Raw genomic sequence first — 19859 nt, 5'->3', positions numbered from 1 at the left:
GTGCGGCTAGAACTTTGCACGCGCTACATTTTGGTGCCAAAATTTTGAAAACCGGACAATATTTAGTGGCACTTTTTCAGTTCCCCGTCATTTGACCTTGACTTTGACCTTGAAGTTTGACCTTGATGAAAATGGTTTTCGATGTGCGGCTAGAACTTTGCACGCGCTACATTTTGGTGCCAAAATTTTGAAAATCGGACAATATTTACTGGCACTTTTTCAGTTCCCCGTCCTTTGACCTTGAATTTGACCTTGAAGTTTGACCTTGATGAAAATGGTTTTCGATGTGCGGCTAGAACTTTGCACGCGCTACATTTTGGTGCCAAAATTTTGAAAATCGGACAATATTTACTGGCACTTTTTCAGTTCCCCGTCATTTGACCTTGAATTTGACCTTGAAGTTTGACCTTGATGAAAATGGTTTTCGATGTGCGGCTAGAACTTTGCACGCGCTACATTTTGGTGCCAAAATTTTGAAAATCGGACAATAGTTACTGGCACTTTTTCAGTTCCCCGTCCTTTGACCTTGAATTTGACCTTGAAGTTTGACCTTGATGAAAATGGTTTTCGATGTGCGGCTAGAACTTTGCACGGGGTACATTTGGGTGCCAAAATTTTGAAAATCGGACAATATTTACTGGCACTTTTTCAGTTCCCCGTCCTTTGACCTTGAATTTGACCTTGAAGGTCAAGGTTTAGGGGAGAATAAGTTCGATTTTCGTGATCTTCATGGTCCAATTTACCTTGGACGAGGTTTTAGCTAAAATCGGTGCTCGTCGCTGGAAAAGTCGCTGGTGACGTAGCATTTTAAAGTTCCCCGTCCTTTGACCTTGAATTTCACCTTGAAGTTTGACCTTGATGAAAATGGTTTTCGACGTGCGGCTAGAACTTTGCACGCGCTACATTTTGGTGCCAAAATTTTGAAAACCGGACAATATTTAGTGGCACTTTTTCAGTCCCCCGTCATTTGACCTTGACTTTGACCTTGAAGTTTGACCTTGATGAAAATGGTTTTCGATGTGCGGCTAGAACTTTGCACGCGCTACATTTTGGTGCCAAAATTTTGAAAATCGGACAATATTTACTGGCACTTTTTCAGTTCCCCGTCCTTTGACCTTGAATTTGACCTTGAAGTTTGACCTTGATGAAAATGGTTTTCGATGTGCGGCTAGAACTTTGCACGGGCTACATTTTGGTGCCAAAATTTTGCAAATCGGACAATATTTACTGGCACTTTTTCAGTTCCCCGTCCTTTGACCTTGAATTTGACCTTGAAGTTTGACCTTGATGAAAATGGTTTTCGATGTGCGGCTAGAACTTTGCACGCGCTAAATTTTGGTGCCAAAATTTCGAAAATCGGACAATATTTACTGGCACTTTTTCAGTTCCCCGTCCTTTGACCTTGAATTTGACCTTGAAGGTCAAGGTTTAGGGAAGAATGGGTTCGATTTTCGTGATCCTCATGGTCCAATTGACCTTGGACGAGGTTTTGGCTAAAGTCGGTGCTCGTCGCTGGAAAAGTCGCTGGTGACGTAGCATTTTAAAGTTCCTCGTCCTTTCACGTTGAATTTGACCTTGAAGTTTGACCTTGATGAAAATGGTTTTCGACGTGCAGCTAGAACTTTGCACGAGCTACATTTTGGTGCCAAAATTTTGAAAATCGGACAATATTTAGTGGCACTTTTTCTGTTCCCCGTCATTTGACCTTGAATTTGACCTTGAAGTTTGACCTTGATGAAAATAGTTTTCGATGTGCGGCTAGAACTTTGCACGCGCTACATTTTGGTGCCAAAATTTTGAAAATCGGACAATAGTTACTGGCACTTTTTCAGTTCCCCGTCCTTTGACCTTGAATTTGACCTTGAAGTTTGACCTTGATGAAATTGGTTTTCGATGTGCGGCTAGAACTTTTTACGGGCTACATTTTGGTGCCAAAATTTTGAAAATCGGACAATATTTACTGGCACTTTTTCAGTTCCCCGTCCTTTGACCTTGAATTTGACCTTGAAGGTCAAGGTTTAGGGGAGAATGGTTTCGATTTTCGTGATCTTCATGGTCCAATTGACCTTGGACAAGGTTTTGGCTAAAATCGGTGCTCGTCGCTGGAAAAATCGCTGGTGACGTAGCATTTTAAAGTTCCCCGTCCTTTGACCTTGAATTTGACCTTGAAGTTTGACCTTGATTAAAATGGTTTTCGATGTGCGGCTAGAACTTTGCACGCGCTACATTTTGGTGCCAAAATTTTGAAAATCGGACAATATTTAGTGGCACTTTTTCAGTTCCCCGTCATTTGACCTTGACTTTGACCTTGAAGTTTGACCTTGATGAAAATGGTTTTCGATGTGGGGCTAGAACTTTGCACGCGCTACATTTTGGTGCCAAAATTTTGAAAATCGGACAATATTTACTGGCACTTTTTCAGTTCCCCGTCCTTTGACCTTGAATTTGACCTTGAAGTTTGACCTTGATGAAAATGGTTTTCGATGTGCGGCTAGAACTTTGCACGGGCTACTGTTTGGTGCCAAAATTTTGAAAATCGGACAATATTTACTGGCACTTTTTCAGTTCCCCGTCCTTTGACCTTGAATTTGACCTTGAAGGTCAAGGTTTAGGGGAGAATGGGTTCGATTTTCGTGATCCTCATGGTCCAATTGACCTTGGACGAGGTTTTGGCTAAAATCGATGCTCGTCGCTGGAAAAGTCGCTGGCGACGTCGCCAACTTCACGGACATCTTTTCCTCCGCCTTTTAGGCACATATTTTACGTACTCACTGTTCAACGCTCTTCTCGCTCTTTTACCAAATTTGAAGGTGTAAAAATACCTAAGGTTTGGTGGGGCCGGTGCCACACAAACTGTATAGGAAGCTTCGCCCATGGGTGACGATGTAGAAAAGTTTATTGGCGGTGGCATACACACCAGACCACCATATCGGATTGATACCGGAGCGCGAGGTGCGTAAACACAAGCGCACAACGAGAAGGCGGCAGCAACAGAAAGATACGTGAACCATAACAGGACTGTTCCTCATGAGATTGATTAGCCTCCTCGGGCTTCTCATCCAAATTACCTCGACCAGCCCTCATGGCCTTCTCACAGATGCATATTACAGTGTTGAATACCTAAATAACCAGCTTCAATCACCGAAACTGATGCCTGCTGTTGCAGCCGAACCTGTTGACAATACTTAATCGTGATCCATATAAAATAGATGTCATGATGCATGTAAAGTAAGATCAATCCGTTAAGACCAAAGACGTGTTTTATGCATGGTAGAGCGTAGACAGTTTTGGTATGCTTCATTCATTATGCTGAATGCACGTTCATTTGTGGCAGTTTTCACAGGCCACAAATGAACAAAGTAGATAAATCAGGAAAGACATCAATATGTGCAAGAGAACTGCTAAGTTGGGAAACATGCCAAAGGAGTAGATAAATTATAGGAGGGCAGCGATCAACGGAGGTCGCCAATAGGTAGAAGGGCTGCCTGCGATCGACAGGAGGTCGCTAATAGGTAGGAGAGCCCCGATCAACATCCCGAGTTTCGACAGGAGGGCACCGATAGGTAGGAGGGTGGCAAGCAGCAGGAGGGCGCCAATGGGTAGAAGGGCGGCGATCAACAGGAGGGCGCCAATAGGTAGGAGGGCCCCGATCAACAATCAACAGGAGGGTGCCACCAGGTGAGAGGGCGGCAAGGAACAGGAGAGCACCAAAAGATAGGAGGGTGGCGATCAACAAGAGGTCGCCAATGAGTGGAAGGGTGACGATCAAGTTCAACAGGAGGGTGGCAATGGTGAGGAGGGTGCCTTTGCCCAAGAGGATGACATTAAACAGGAGGGGACCTGTGGGGAGGGCGCCAATTTAGCAGGAAAGTGCCAGTGGGTAGGAGGGCGGCGATCAACACGAGGGCGCCAATAGGTAGAAGGGCCCCGATTAACATTCAACAGGAGGGACTAGGGAACCAATAGGTAAGAGGGCGCCATGCAATGGCTAGAAGGGTGGCACTCAACAAGAGGGTGCCAAAAGGGAGGAGGGCGGCCATGAAAATTTCACGAGGGCACAATTGGTGGGAGAGCGCCAATAATTATGAGGGTGCCGACCAGCAGAAGGGCACCATTGTGTAGGGCAAGGTGGCGACCTACAGGAGGGCGCCTTCCGGTGAGAGGGCGCCTGTTTACCAGAAAGGGCCAATAGGTAGGAGTACAACGATCAAATGAGGGCGCCAGTGGGTAGGAGGGTAGCGATCAACAGGCTTACATAGGCGACTACCGCTACGCTTAGAAAGCTTTAGCCTACAAATGCGGTTGGAGGGCGCCCAAGGGAGCCCTCCAATCGTATTTGGAGTGCGTATTTGGAATGGCGCCCTCCGTGGGCGCCCTCCAACCGTATTTTCCCTGCAAACACATTCGCGATTGGGCGCCCTCCAGTCGCGATTGTTTTTCGATTCGATTCAATTACAATTGCATTTGCGATTGGAGGGCGCCTTCGGCGCCCTCCAATCGCAAAGGGCGCCTTCGGCGCCCAAGGGGGGGGGGGGGCCATGGCCCAGTGGCCCCCCCCCCCCTGCCTACGCCCCTGTGTCTGAATAACAGAAGTGAAGAAATTCTTATACACAGACTCTTATATAATCCTTCAGCTTATCCTTCAGATATTCTTATATAATATTGTTTTAGATAATCACAGTGTGGCCAAATTGGTTTAGCGTTAGGGGGAGGATGTATAAAAAAGTCGTACGAGGATGTCACTATTTTCAAAAAACTCGTCTTCTGCCTCAATTTAGGTGCAGTTTTTACAGATAATGTGGAAAAACTATACCTGACGTCAAGTTCTGGTGGAAAGTACAAAAAACTCCGAATATTGTCATTAAAGATGTAAAAAAAAAACATTGCAAGCGCGACAGCACGAGTATGACGGTGCGAATCGTACATTGGAACATTTTTAGTCTTTATTCCTACACTACATAGGTATGCTTTCACGACAAAAACGTCGTGATGATGTAATTTTAAAATTTCTGAGGATGTCATTATACTTTTCATTGGGGGTGACTTTCCCCGCAACATCACCAATTTGGCCACACTGGATAATCACAGCACATTTGATGAATAATTGTATTAAAAATACACTTCCAACAATTCAAGGCCCATGAGGCGCCGATTCCATTGATAAAACAGTAACCGAGTATTTTCACGTGTGAAGTTGACACGAGTCGCGCGTGTTGGTTATGATTGGCTTGGACTCTGGAGGGAGGGAGATATGTATATGAACACATGATTGGACTCTGGAGGGGGGAAGTTTGTGAACATCATCACCTGTCCACAGTGTCTAGCGGACCGGGCTCGATCTGCGAGATCAGACAGCTATCCCGGATAGTAAGGTACGGAGCTGACACTGTGCCCGTGTTCCCAGCACCACCGCTGCCGCCGCCCCTGCCGCCGATAGCGGATGCCGGAGCGGCGCCGCCGGCGCGCTCGCCGCTCGCCATGGGTCTGTGTTGCGGCCGCAGCTGTGCAGAGTGCTGCCGGACGGAGCGCCAGCGACCGCTCGAGTACACGGGGGCGGCCGTGCTGGCTACGGCCACGGCGCCGGCCACCACCGACCAACACGGCAGGACCATGCTGGTAAGAGCCCAGGACGGGAGCGGGGGCGGGGGGAGGTGGAGGTGCCACCACCGACACCAACTTGGCAGGACCATGCTGGTAAGAGCCCAGGACGGGAGCGGGGGCGGGGGGAGGTGGAGGGGCCACCACCGACACCAACACGGCAGGACCATGCTGGTAAGAGCCCAGGACGGGAGCGGGGGCGGGGGGAGGTGGAGGGGCCACCACCGACACCAACTTGGCAGGACCATGCTGGTAAGAGCCCAGGACGGGAGCGGGGGCGGGGGGAGGTGGAGGGGCCACCACCGACACCAACACGGCAGGACCATGCTGGTAAGAGCCCAGGACGGGAGCGGGGGCGGGGGGAGGTGGAGGGGCCACCACCGACACCAACACGGCAGGACCATGCTGGTAAGAGCCCAGGACGGGAGCGGGGGCGGGGGGAGGTGGAGGGGCCACCACCGACCAACACGGCAGGATGCTGGTAAGGACGGAACAGCACGGGTTGAGAGCACGGTTCGGGAGCACGGGTCGGGTTGGGCGGGGGGGACCGGCACGGCAGGACCATGCAGGTGAGAGCGGGCCGCCGCCGGCCGAGACGGCGCGGCGCAGGGCGGACGGGACGGGGCGGGGCGGGACGGAGCGGGACACTTGCGGGGATTCCCGACCGGCCCGTCCGCCGGTGGGTGCTAATTGCACAATGTGTTTATGGTACTGGCATGGGCCGCTGGCCGCCGGGATGGTTCCGACTGCCGGGCCCGCGGTGATTCACACTGCGCAGTTTGCCGCCTTCAGTCCCGTTCCTGAGCACAGCTCAGTGCTCGGCGTCTGCAGACAGTCCCACTTCCTTCTCACTTGTACTGGTCCGGGACGTTCCTTTGCTGAATCAATAGCTCCGTGCAAGGCCTCGTCCGTTGGGAGCGTCCGCACCGCGGCTGATAAGTCAGCAGCCGTGGACGTCTTGCCGGTATGTGGGTATCAGCAGTCGGACGGCGCGATGCGCTGACAAATGCAACGTATGCTCAGTTTATCGATACATATGCCTAGACACAATTAAACGGTGCAGCGATTGGTGTTGATAATTTTGATTGTGTGTTTCAGGCGATGCCGTACCACGAGTGTCTGCCGTGGAAGCTGTCCAGCCTCAAATGCATCACGGTTCGGGGACGGGTGCCGGAGCGACCGTTCAGGTGAGCCGGACGGGGGAAGGAGGGGGAGGGCGGATGGCGGAGTGACCGTTCAGGTAGGCCGAACGGGCGAGGGTAGGCGGGGGGGGGGGAGGGTGTCGGAGCGACCTCTCAGGGTAGGCCGAACGGGCGGGTGCCCCATGAGGGACCACGCAGGTAGGCGGGACGGGCGGGTGTAGGCGGGACGGGCGGATGTAGGCGGGACGGGCGGGTGTAGGCGGGACGGGCGGGTGTAGGCGGGACGGGCGGATGTAGGCGGGACGGGAGGGTGTAGGCGGGACGGGCGGGTGTAGGCGGGACGGGCGGGCAGGATCGGCCGGGTGCCCCAGCGACCGCCTAGCTACAGGCCGGAAATTGTACTGAAATGATAACGGCGTGTCTCGTAACAAACATAATTCCATATCGGTTATGGAATGGCGTTACGTTCTTCTTCACGTCAAAGGAGCTCCGATATGGTGATATGGTGGCTTCTGCTCATTTGGACTTTCTGCATATCGATCTACATCCAAAAGAAGAAAACATTTTTTTTTTTTGCTAAGGCTGATTATGAGGTCACTGGAGCTCATCCAAGGTCAAATTTAACTACAGCGTCACGAACTATGTAGTGCGTATTCGATAGCTCCGCTGAATGTGCTTTTTTGCATGACCTCATAGTTAACCCTTTTTTAAACGGTTTAACCTGTACAATACACAGGGCAAACACCTACAGAATTGACGTTTTGGTGAAACAATGATTCAACTGCAAAAGCCCCCCCCCACACACACACACACACACAATGCTCGTACGATCCATCGATCGCACAAACATCGTGTCTCCCTCGTACCTATAAACGCGTCGAATGAGCATTATTTGACTTTAATGGTGAACCTGAAAATTTGACCTAAGGTCAAAGTTATGACCTAATCCGGGTGATGTCAACCTGTATGTCTGATTCGTACTATTGCTCAGCTGACCATATCTGAAGGATTTTGCTCACTCTAGGATGTGCGTCTATTAGGTAAACATTGTGGTCGGACCGTCGCTTGTGACCTTTTATGACTCGACATGACCTTTCGAGCAATCATTGCTCATCAGGTGCACCCTGTCGAATGCCCTTTGCAGCTGGTGGAGATAACGTGATTCTGAAAATATATCTTGGCTTTGGTACGTTTGCTCAAAGTGGGATGGGTCAGCACCTTTCCCCCATTGCTTTATTACGGTGAAGTCACGAAGCTGAACCGAATTGCTTATCTTCACCCATGGTTGCTGATCTTAACCCTCGCACGACCAGGCCATTTCTCATAACACGAACGACCAGGGGGGGGGGTTGTTACGACCCCCCCTGGCGTTTCGAAACGGAAGGTCGTAGAGCTTAGCGGAAAAAACCAACGGATTGCTCTCAACGAGATCTCGCGATTGGTGGTATATTTTTTGGTCCTAGGTCAACATTTGACCTACTTATGACCGGTCAAAGGTCAAATTTTCCGAAAAAATCAAACTTTTTCAACTTTCCGCGGCGATTGCGGCAAAACGGTAGGAGATATCGACTTGAAACCTTCACTATCGTGTTCCTTGATCAATTCTCTATCGTTTGGTATGTATTTCGTTTCCCTAGCTCTAAAAATGGCGCGTTGGGAGCGCCGGAAGTCGGCAAGGTCACAGTCGGCGGCAGAAATTCGAAAAATCAAAATTTAAATTTTTGAAATCTGATTGTATTTTTGGATTTGGGAGGTCCATTTGCTCCCTATAGAAGCTAATATTGCTGCATATTCCCATTGAGGTGACAAGAATTAGCAAAATAGTGGTTCGGGCGCTTTTCAAAAATAGTACCGGACGCTGTTCCTCTTGTGACGTCATAGCTCCGTGACCTGACCTGACCCGGTCAATTTTCTTGCACCACACGATAGCCAATGCTTGCCCCAACATGCATGGGAAGTTTCATCATGATCCATCAAACAATGTGGGTATCACCGGCAGAAAACCTAGGGATTCGGCGCACACGTTTGGTAACTGTCGGCCGGAGGCTGTACCTCTTATGACGTCATAACTCCGTGACCTGACATGACCCGATCAATTTTTTTTCGGCAAAAGATGCGCAAAGGTTGCCCCAGAGGGTATTGAAAATTTCAGCCCGCTACGACAAGCCGTTTAGCGTGCACTTCGAAAAAACCTCAGGGGGGGGTTGATACAACCCCCCCCCCCTAGGCGTTCTAGGGTTAAAGGGACCCTCCCACCTTCAGAAAAGTTAATGAATTGGCATGAACGACGAACGTGATGTCGCTCGGTTCAGAAAGAGCAAAAACGAATATTTACCAAATTTCACCGATAAATATTCATCGGTTTTCTGAAGTTCTTAGACTTTTACTTTTGTTTACTTTTTGGGATCTCCGCTGTTCCTAGCGACTTTATTTGAAAGCAATAGTTCGGCAGCTGAAAGTGCGGCACTTGTTGCGCGCAAAGCAGCGTATACCACCGCGTGCTACCAAACGTTTTAGTAAAAGATTTAAACTAGAGGTGGCAAAACGTGAAAATGTTGGGAACCAGACTCGAACCAGACCCGGCTGAACATTTCTGGAACCAGTCGGACCCGGTCTAAGTTGGAATCGGAACCAGTTGGACCCGTTACCCAAAAGTCAATTAATACAAAACATTTGTAGAAATAATTAGTTGCATCATGTAAAACTGCCCTTTTCCCACTGGGAATACTTATGAGCTGTTACAGCTCGGCGAGTTTGAATTTCATTATCGACTGTCTGGCGGAAGCGCCTGACAGAATAGCACCTCGGGATTGTGTATATGAAATTGTACATTTTTGTCTGGGAATTTTAGGGACGGATTGACACTGGATCAGGACGAATCAGGACGGAATAAAACGGACGAACAGGAAACTTGATGTATTAATAATGAAAGAAAAATGAATTAAGATAATTCAGACTAACGAGTAAATAGCATTTCAAAACTTTGATTGACGGATTCAATTACACATAAACGCTGGATCTGCCATATAATTTGGTGACCGTGACAGGACACTGTGATAGAAAATGGATCGCTACATAGAACTAGCTGCAAAACATGGTCTATCTGGACTGGAAGCCTTAGAATTCGCAGCAAAGCAGTATGAAAAGGACCAGGAACGGGAAGAAAGAAGACTCGTGAGAGAGAAGGACAGTGAAGAAAGAGAAAAAGAACGAGAACGTGAGGAAAGGGAGAAAGAAAGACAGTTCGAACTCGAAAAGCTTCGTCTAAGTAATAGCTCCAAAGTGAACCAGCCTGTAACTTCCAGGAAGTTGCCGAAACTCCCTCCATACGAAGAAAATGAAGATATAGACATATATCTAACCCGGTTTGAAAGAATAGCACAGGGGAGTGATTGGGACCGAGATGACTGGGCGGTATCCCTCAGTGCACTTCTAACTGGAAAAGCCCTAGAAGTGTATCATCGATTGAGCGCAGAAGAAGCAGATGATTACGACGTACTCAAAGAGGCATTACTGAAACGATTTGGCTTAACTGCCGAAGGCTTCCGCAAGCGACTACGTGAATCTCCTCCAGAACCAGACGAGACGCCGGGCCAGTACATCACTCGCCTGACTACCTACCTGGAGAAGTGGATGTCGCTGAGCGAAATTCGGGCTTCGCTGGATGGTCTCAGACAGCTGACGCTCATTGAACAGTTCCTCTCGGCGTGCCCAAAAGAACTAGAGCTCTTCTTGAAACGGAACGGCCACGGTACGTTAGAGGAAATCTCATGTGCCGCCGAACAATTCTTGACAGCCAGCGGGCAGACCCTTCACAGCATGCGCATGACAGAAAAGGGTGCCAGTCAGAAGCGCAGCTGGAGGGTCCCCTCCCAAGCGACGCTGGTACCGGTGAATTCATCCGCCGCTGCACTTCAGGTCATGACCAAGAAAACGCCGAAGTGTGCCTTCTGTCTCTTAGGACACGAAACCGTGCAATGCAAGAAGACCGAAACGCTATCTGTGGATGAGCGTCGGCGACGGCTTCTCGCCGCTGGGGCCTGTTTCAACTGTTTGGGCCCATCGCACATCGCACGGACATGCAACGACGAGAAGCGGTGTGAGAGCTGTGGTAAAAGACATCACATTATGTTGTGTGCCGAAGAACAGCCTGCAGAGTCGATCATTGCGGCGCAGTCACAGGTCGTGGAGAAAAAGAGGGTTCTGTTTCAAACAGCTCGGGCGGTGGCTGTTGGACCCGCCGGCAACAAGAATATCAGAGTCCTCCTGGACACCGGATCCAACCAATCATTCATATCGACCGGTCTCTCTCAGGAGCTGAAGTGTGAACAGCGCGGTACGCAGCAAAAAACAATATCAACATTCGGTGGAAATCGCATGGCACAGAAGCGTATGAGGTCGGTCAACATCACCCTGATGAACACACGCGACCCCATGAAATATGTGAACCTGACCGTCTCAGAAATCGACCGCATCTGCGGCCCACTCAATGAGGCGCCGGTCGACCTGGAAGGGTACAAACCTCTGAAAGACCTAGTCCTTGCCGATTCTCCGGCTGAATGGCACTCCGATGATATCGACGTCCTAATCGGCATGGATTACTATCAGGATATCGTGAATGGTCCTGTGACAACTGGAGAGGATGGTCCAGTCGCCTGGGAGACAATATTCGGTTGGGTGCTGGGAGGACGAGCAACCACCGATGGGACAGCTCCTGACCAAAGCGTGATGTTTCTACACGCTGGGACACCCAAAGAAGACAGGGAGCGGCTGTGGACGCTGGAATCCATCGGAATAGAACCTCCATCGTTTCCATCGAAAGTAGAAGAGAAGCGAGCTGACGAGAGCGCAGCAGTTCGGCACTTTGAACAGACCTGCTCACGTAACGCGAACGGAAGATACGAGGTGCGCTGGCACACCAAAGCGGACTTTGACGACGTTCCATCAAATGAAGGATTGGCTCGTAAGTGTCAGGAGCGATGCGAGATGTCTCTGGACCGTTCCGGGCGACGATCTGAACATGAGCAAGCCATGCAACAATACCTGGAGCACGGCGTTTCTGAGCGTGCACCGGAGGCCGGAAAGCTGCGCAAGATGCACCACCAGCGGCAGGCGGCCGAGTCCGACGGACTGGGCATGAACGTGCAAACACTCAGCCTGGTGGCCGTCATAACGATACTGATGATGTTCGCCGTCCACTGCACCTGGCTCACCAGCGACGCCTACAGCAGCTCCAGCATCGTGCTGGCCTCCTACAGCGGCGGAGAGAGGAACATCCTGGACAATTTCTGCGAGGGCTACTACTGGCTGTGGCAGAACATGCCCGAGGACGCCCGCGTCATGTCCCTGTGGGACTACGGCTATCAGATAGCGGGCATGGCCAATCGCACCACGCTGGTGGACGACAACACGTGGAACAACAGCCACATCGCGCTGGTAGGCAAGGTCATGTCGTCCAACGAGAGTGCCGGCTACCAGATAATGACGGCACTCGACGTGGACTACGTGCTGGTGATCTTCAGCGGAATGATCCGCTACTCGGGCGACGACATCAACAAGTTTCTCTGGATGGGGCGTATCGCCAAGGGAGAACACCCGCAGGACATCAAGGAAAACGACTTTTTCACGGAGCGCGGCGAGTTCCACGTCGACTCTGGCGGCTCTCGGACGCTGCTCAACTGCGTCATCTACAAACTGTCCTACTATAGATTCGGAGAGACGAAAACTTGCCGAAAATGAGCAAAATCAGTTTGATTTTACCGGGGGGAGGATGTTACAGCTCGGCGAGTTTGAATTTCATTATCGACTGTCTGGCGGAAGCGCCTGACAGAATAGCACCTCGGGATTGTGTATATGAAATTGTACATTTTTGTCTGGGAATTTTAGGGACGGATTGACACTGGATCAGGACGAATCAGGACGGAATAAAACGGACGAACAGGAAACTTGATGTATTAATAATGAAAGAAAAATGAATTAAGATAATTCAGACTAACGAGTAAATAGCATTTCAAAACTTTGATTGACGGATTCAATTACACATAAACGCTGGATCTGCCATATGAGCTACAGTGTGGAAAGGAGCATACATGAGCAAATGTTTTCTTTCCATCACTTCATATTTTGCAATCATGCGCAGTGCGCAAGATGTATGGTTTATGGTAAGACCCGGTTGGACCCGTCAGAAAATTTTCAGGAACCGGTCTGAACCCATATGGGTCCAGACTGGTTCTTTGGACCGGGTCCTCGGGTCCACATTTTGCCACCTCTAATTTAAACTGCGCTGACGTCACACATTCAGAGGGGGCATTCTAATGCATTAGGCATTAGCCCCTTTGAATCCAAAGTGCTGCAGCTTTAAAATGAGATATTTTCGATTTGAAGCATTTCTCGATGTTGTGAATGCTCAAGCCGGTAAGTGCAAGCCAGGGACCCCATTTTGGCTATCTCAACTCAAAACTATATTGTCAGGGGCGTCGCCGACGGGGGGGGGGGTCTGGAACATCAGCATGACCAAGGCACTAAATTTACACGGCCGGCCCCGCACGGCCGGCCGGCCGGCCGTGCGGACGCTTTTGCGAGTCTTACCTATATCTCAGCAACCACTTGACCGATTTACATACGGTAATTTTTGTTAGTGGCGGTAGATACTTAGATAGGAAAAGATCGGATAAGAGACTATATATCCACAAGGTTGGCAGATAATGCCGCGTACGCAATTAGGAAATCCTGCAATTACTCTTCTCTTATTTGATTCCGTAATTGTTTTGCTGATGGCTGAGGCGAAACCGTCTATCTGTCTTAGCTCACAAATAATAACATCCGTTAACTGCAAGGTCATTCCTTCCGATACGGCTATTTAACTTCAATAGTCATCATCGTCATTCTGGTCATTGCAGCATTTGACACTTGAATTCGACATCTGAAAGGGCTAAAAAAAGACCATAGCTGCGAACCCGGAACTGTGCACTGCGCGGCAGATGTTAGCGCCATCCATGGGCGTCTCGATCATGGTCTGTAACGAGTTAGCGCGTTACGAGTCACTCCTGCCTCTGCTGCACGAGCGGCTGCGTCACGCAGATAGTGCGGTCACGTCCACCGAGAATCGGAGGTGACCTCTGTTCTGAACGTCTGACGCGTCATGCTTTACAGCGCGCACGTCCACATGTTTGCATTTAGTATCCACGCCTGTTTGGTGAATGATCAGTGAAGCATATCGCGTAATATTCTGTTGAACTGTGAAATCCTCCGCCGGCCTGTCTGTTTCTCTCGCTCTCTCCCGTCTCTCTCTCTCTCTCTCTCTCTCTCTCTCTCTCTCTCTCTCTCTCTCTCTCTCTCTCTCTCTCTCTCTCTCTCTTTCTCTCTCTCTCTCTCTCTCTCTCCTCCCTCCCTCTCCCTCCCCCTCACTCACTCGCCCATTCCCTCACTCTCACCCCAGCAGTCGGTAGACGGGTTCGGACTGACCTGACCGGCTCGCTGGCGACCTTGTGTGTTGATTCTGTGGTCCCCCTCCGGCCCGATAGATGGAAGGTGGAGCTGCTGAACGGAGGCATCGGAGACGACATCGCGCTGCACGTGGACGCTCGACATGACCTCGGTCATGTGGTGCGCAACTCGCGACTGGTGAGGCCCGGCTAGCGCCGTCTCGGACCGTGGGCTGTTTGTGACTGGTGAGACGCTGTAAAGTAGCGCTGTATCTCGGACATTTCGGCCCCCCATCTGGGCCCGGCAGGACAGCTCAGACCCGGAGACCTCTGACACACATTACCAGCAGTGAATAGAGTAGGGGCTCCAGTCTCTCTTCACAAGGCCGTATCGCACTAGACAAATAATACAATTATATCAGTGCGTCATATTGGTTTAGTTACAGAATTTGATGGACGTTAGAATGCTTTGTCGAAAAGGAAACGTTTTAATGGGGAAGGATAGGTAATCAAGGATTGGCCGTAATCAGTTGTCATTCCTCCCCACAACTCCACCTACATTCTGCAGTCTCTATCACATTATTTACACATCTCCCCTTCACCTTCAGTCTGACCCATTCCCCCCTTCCCAGTCTGTCTCATTCATCCCTCCTTCGCGCAGTCAGGCAGGGGCGCGGGAACTACTTTCAGACTGGGGGCACACCATCATAGAGATCAACCTAGGATACCCCCAAATCTAGTATTCTCTCCGTTGTTAGGCCACTTATTTTACATCCCTTGGCTTTTTCAACAAAAAAGAAAATATTTCCAAAAAGTGCAGTATTCCGTCTCAAAGTTGTGGGGGCACCGCCCCCACGGCCCCAGAGTTGGAGGGGGGGGGGCAAGCTGCCCCCACTGTCCCCCCCCGGTTCCCGCGCGCCTGCGCAGCCAGGCACCATTCACACCTCCCCCTCCGACAGTCGGGTACCAGGGGTTCGGGGACACATGTCGTTCACCCCCCCCCCCCCTCCCCTCCGACAGTCGGGTACCAGGGGTTCGGGGGACACATGTCGTTCACCCTCCCCCCCCCTCCTCCCCCAGTCAGATATGTACCATTCACTCCCCTCCCCTCCCCCAGTCTGGTACCTGGGGGACGGAGGAGACATGTCGCCCCCCCCCCCTCCCCGCCTACAGTCGGGTAGCTGGGGCACGGGAGAAGATCTGTCGTTCACCCCCCCCCCCTTCTACAGTCGGTACCATTTACTCTCCCTCCCTCTACAGTCGGGGTAATCTTGCAGTCGGGTAGGTGGGGGACGGAGGAGACATGTCGTTCACCCCCCCCCCCCGCCCGCCCCCAGTCGGGTGCCTGGGGCACGGAGGAGATCTGTGGCCAGCCAGCCATGCCGTTCACACCCGGCCGGCCGTTCGAACTCACCATCTTCTGCGTCGACGAAACGTACCGGGTCAGTTGCGTCTTATTCTGGACACTCCTCGTTTTAACAGCTTACTGTGAAAAGCGAGTTTCCGAGGATTTTTTTTTGCGAGGATATACCCAAGTGATCTGTTTTCCCGTCAATGGGCCTATCCACCGAACATTTAAGTATTTTATCGGTAACAGACTGTGTCCTTCAGTCAACTGTGACCGGGCTGCCACCTCTGTCACCACTGTTACTGACCGACTGTGCCCCGTGTCACCACTGTTACTGACCGACTGTCGGGTACCATGTGTCACCACCGGCACTAACTCGACCTCCCCCCCCCCCCCCGTGTTTTGGCAGCTGGCGGTGGACGGGCGCCACTTTGCCACGTTCCGGGCTCGCTCGCCGCCCTCCCGCGCCAGCACGCTGCACTGCACGGGCACCATGGAGCTAGAGGCGGTCGGGTACGCCGACGACGTGCGTGTGTACCCGCCGCGGCCGGCGCCGGCGCTCGCCCTGGCCGCGGACGGCGGCGGCTACCTGCAGACTCAGCCGGTGGGTACCTACAGACTCAGCCGGTGGGTACCTGCAGAACACAGACTCAGCCGGTGGGTACCTCCAGACAAACCCGGTGGGTACCTGCAGACTCAGCCGGTGGGTACCTGCAGAGTACAGACTCAGCTGGTGGGTACCTGCAGAGTACAGACACACCCGGTGGGTACCTGCAGAGTACAGACACACCCGGTGGGTACCTGTAGAGTACAGACTCAGCTGGTGGGTACCTGCAGACTCAGCTGGTGGGGTGGCACCGGCCAGCAGAGACCTGAGCACCACCAGAACATAGTGTGACTGTGCCCTGTAGTCTGTCGCTCCTCCCAATACCCCGCGACTCCCGCCGCTGTGTGACAGACCGGCAGTATCTGCCCCGCGGCAGCGTCCGTCACCGAGCCGCGACATTTCCACAGGAGTTCCCGTGCCGACTGCCGGAGCCGATCCAGGACGGCGGCGAGATTCGGCTCACCGGACGCGTCAAGATGCTGCCCTTCTCGTGAGTCGGTGCCGGGGGCATGGCTCGTCGTCAGACTCAGGATGATCGTGGTGAAATGGTTGGGTTGTTTCTGTATCGCTAACTACCGGGCTGACACGAGACAGCATCACATAAACCGTGTCTCAGCTGCGCAGTTTTCCATCTTGGTAGGCATCGCATCTCGGTTCCATAGTTGGCAACAAATCTGTGGCTTATTAATTTCATGTTTTTATCCAGTTTAACTTATCGGTTCTGCCGTTCTTCAAAATATGCCCTGACTGATGACTCCTAGTTTTTAACATAATCGCATCTCGACTCAGATTTTTTTATTATATTAACTTGTCGCGAGCTTCCCACATCAGCATTCAGCACGTTTTCCTACCTTATCAGTAATGTTTCGTTTTTATCGTTTCCCTTTCTCTCTCGTCCAGGTTTTTCGTGGACCTGCGTCACGGCAGTCAGCTGTATCCGGAGCCGGAGGTGATTCTCCACTTCAACCCCCGGTTCCAGGTGAGGGCCGCCGCCTTCATGAATAATGAATATGTCCTCGGTCCTCAGAGGACAGGATCTGAGGTCCTCAGGGGTCAGTATCTCTGTCCTCCTCAGACCCTCAGAGGACAGTATTCCTGCTCTAAGCCGGTCCTCAGAGGTCAGTATCTCCGTACTCAGACCTTCAGAGGACAGTTTGTGTCTTCAGGTTCCCAGGGGACAGCCTCCCAACTGTCTTCTCAATCAGTGTTCGGTCGAGTGTTCAGTCCGACACTCCACTGTCTCCCAGGGTCAGTCCAGTCCAGCCTCTCACCGTCCCTCCCCGTATTCGTAGGACAGTATTCAGTAGAGTCCCGCCTCACACTGCCCCCTCCCCCTCCCCACCCGATTGCAGGTGAACAACAACTTCGACATCATGGTGCTGAACACGAAGGCTGCCGGCTGGGGTCGCGAGCAGCGGCCGGAGGGGTTCCCGTTCCGTGCGGGGCGTCCGTTCCAGCTCAGGTGAGGTCGGGGGACGTCCGGTCCGGCTCAGGTGAGGTCGCGGGAGGTGCTCGTCGACGGCGCACCGTTACTGCTCCCTGTCTGTCTCTCTGTCTCTGTCCTCCTCTGTGACCAGTGACAGTCCCCTATTCCGCCAGGTTCGTGTGCCGGCCCGGCTCCTGGGAGGTGCTCGTCGACGGCGCTCTCCTCGTCAAGTACCCGCACCGGCTCTCCAAGGCTTCCCTGGACGCCATCGACGTGCGAGGAGATGTCGTCATCGAGTCGGTGTTCTTCCAGCCCAACTCGAAGGATCTCATCCAGTTCTAGGCACGCTGTGGGCGCCGGGAGACCTGGCCGGCCCATCTACTGGCAGCCTGAGGTCGGCGAGGCTTGACAGATACCGGTAGCTTGAAGTCCCTATACGTAATTCACAAAGAGCAGCCGGTGATAGGGTTCAAAGAGCCGCTAAGACACTCCATATTGATGTTTCCCTTCTTCTTGCGCTGTTAGAATCCCATGACAATCACCAGCAGTCCTTCAACCGGCAGTATCGCTCTTATTGGAGCGAAAAAGGCAATAACAGGTGCCAGTTGTAATTAGCGCCATTTCTAAGCATTCCTTTGGAACCGAATTATATTTATTATACGAAGTTAGGAAGCTGTAGTACGATGTAATCACTGTGTAACGAGTTGATTATCGGCTTGAGCGGCGTGACATGGTGCTCGAGAGGCTAGGTGATATACGCTTAATCGGTGGCACTGATAGGGCAGCACAGACGAACAGACACCCACGCCTGTCGGTGCCGCTGCCAGCCTTGGACATGCCTGTATGGTGCCGGATTCATTAATCGTGGAGCACTTAATTACTGTGTAATCGACTTAATATTGTTTTACCCCGGGGATTATTACGGTTTTACTGCTGACTATGTGTTCATAGAGGCTGAGCGCGCTGTGTCCCCGCGGTACGTCCGAGCCATGGTGCCTGCTCCAGTGTCCCGTGCCTTGGTCCGGCGCTGTCCGACGGTACCCGCAGAGAAGCAATAAGGCGCCATGTGCGTGTCGGTGGTTACCGGGGTGTGTAAGCGGCGAGGAAAGCCGCGGAGGTCGTGTATTGTGAACCTCGCTCGTTGTTTGGGAAACAGGTGTGCGTGCACGCGCGTCTGTGTGTGTGTGTGTGGGGGGGGGGGGGGGTCACGGACAGACTACCCCGGGTGCTGCCTCTCAATCAAACGTAGACCTGTATCTGTGCGTAGCTGGCATGCAGCGCTGTGGTCGTTCGACGTCCGTCCGACTGATGGCCTCACTGAGACGGCTACCCTCGCCTCGCGTGGCCGACACATAGCCCACGTGCCTGGCGTTAGCGCAGCTCAGATGGCCTTAACACGAATAAAGACAGAGGCGGACGGGTCCTTAGATGTCCTGCGACAACTCGCAGTGTTCCGGCATCAGTCTGTAACAGTGGGCACGTATTGACATGGTTGCACTGCGGCATTGGGTTCTGGGACGGCTGTTTATAAATATATACGGTAACCTACATTTTAACGGCTGCATATTGAACTCGTGGCGGTCATCCTGTCCATCGCGCAGTGGCGGTGGCCACTCGCACCCAGTGCCCGCCGGCAGCGCGGCACCAAGGTCCGGCCGCCGGCGGTGTGCGGACTGCGAGCGAAGGACGCCGTCAGAGCACCGGGTGACCGCGTGTGTCTCCGTGCCGGGGCTAAGTCGATCGGTGGCAGCCGTACGGCACACACTGACCCGGTCACCGCGCCGAGACTGGCACCGCTCCGGGCCACAGACTGGGTATTAGCGAGGACACCGCTCCGGGCCACAGACTGGGTATTGGAGAGGACACCGCTCTGGGCCACAGACTGGGGACTGGCTGACACCGCTCCGGGCCACAGACTGGGGCCAGACTGGGGACTGGCCAGCACACCGCTCCGGGCCACAGACTGGAGACTGGCGGGGACTGGCTGACACCGATCCGGGCCACAGACTGGGGACTGGCTGACACCGCTCCGGGCCATAGACTGGGGACTGGCCAGGACACCGCTCCGGGCCACAGACTGGGGCCAGACTGGGGACTGGCTGACACCGCTCCGGGCCAAAGACTGGGAGCTGGCCAGGACACCGCTCCGGGCCACAGGCTGGGGCCAGACTGGGGACTGGCTGACACCGCTCCGGGCCACAGACTGGGGACTGGCCAGGACACCGCTCCGGGCCACAGACTGGGGACTGGCCAGGACACCGCTCCGGGCCACAGACTGGAGACTGGCGGGGACTGGCTGACACCGATCCGGGCC

The 19859-nt window shown here is 52.5% G+C and overlaps 1 protein-coding gene across 3 annotated transcripts in view; it reads left to right on the top strand.

Moving 5' to 3' along the window:
• Positions 1–19101, top strand: part of LOC122392496 (galectin-9-like) — a 31363-nt gene extending 12262 nt beyond the window's left edge. Inside the window, exons 2-10 of one of the 3 annotated variants that reach the window (XM_043387408.1) lie at positions 5405–5616; positions 6697–6785; positions 14264–14363; positions 15502–15606; positions 15922–16116; positions 16527–16609; positions 17020–17098; positions 17472–17581; positions 17719–19101. In XM_043387408.1, the coding sequence (XP_043243343.1) occupies positions 5479–5616; positions 6697–6785; positions 14264–14363; positions 15502–15606; positions 15922–16116; positions 16527–16609; positions 17020–17098; positions 17472–17581; positions 17719–17887 (1068 nt within the window). In that variant the 5' untranslated portion in view covers positions 5405–5478 and the 3' untranslated portion in view covers positions 17888–19101. Of the gene's footprint in view, positions 1–5404; positions 5617–5989; positions 6007–6696; positions 6786–14263; positions 14364–15501; positions 15607–15921; positions 16117–16526; positions 16610–17019; positions 17099–17471; positions 17582–17718 lie in introns of those variants that run through there. The other 2 variants (XM_043387410.1, XM_043387409.1) reach the window with 2 other exon arrangements.
• The last annotated feature ends 758 nt before the right edge of the window (positions 19102–19859 follow it).

This window comes from Amphibalanus amphitrite, unplaced genomic scaffold (genome assembly GCF_019059575.1).
Source record: "Amphibalanus amphitrite isolate SeventyFive unplaced genomic scaffold, NRLGWU_Aamphi_draft 000488F_arrow, whole genome shotgun sequence".
NCBI lineage: Eukaryota > Metazoa > Arthropoda > Thecostraca > Balanomorpha > Balanidae > Amphibalanus > Amphibalanus amphitrite.
The sequence above is the reverse complement of the archived record's forward strand: the minus strand, read 5'-3'. Positions and strand labels throughout refer to the sequence as shown.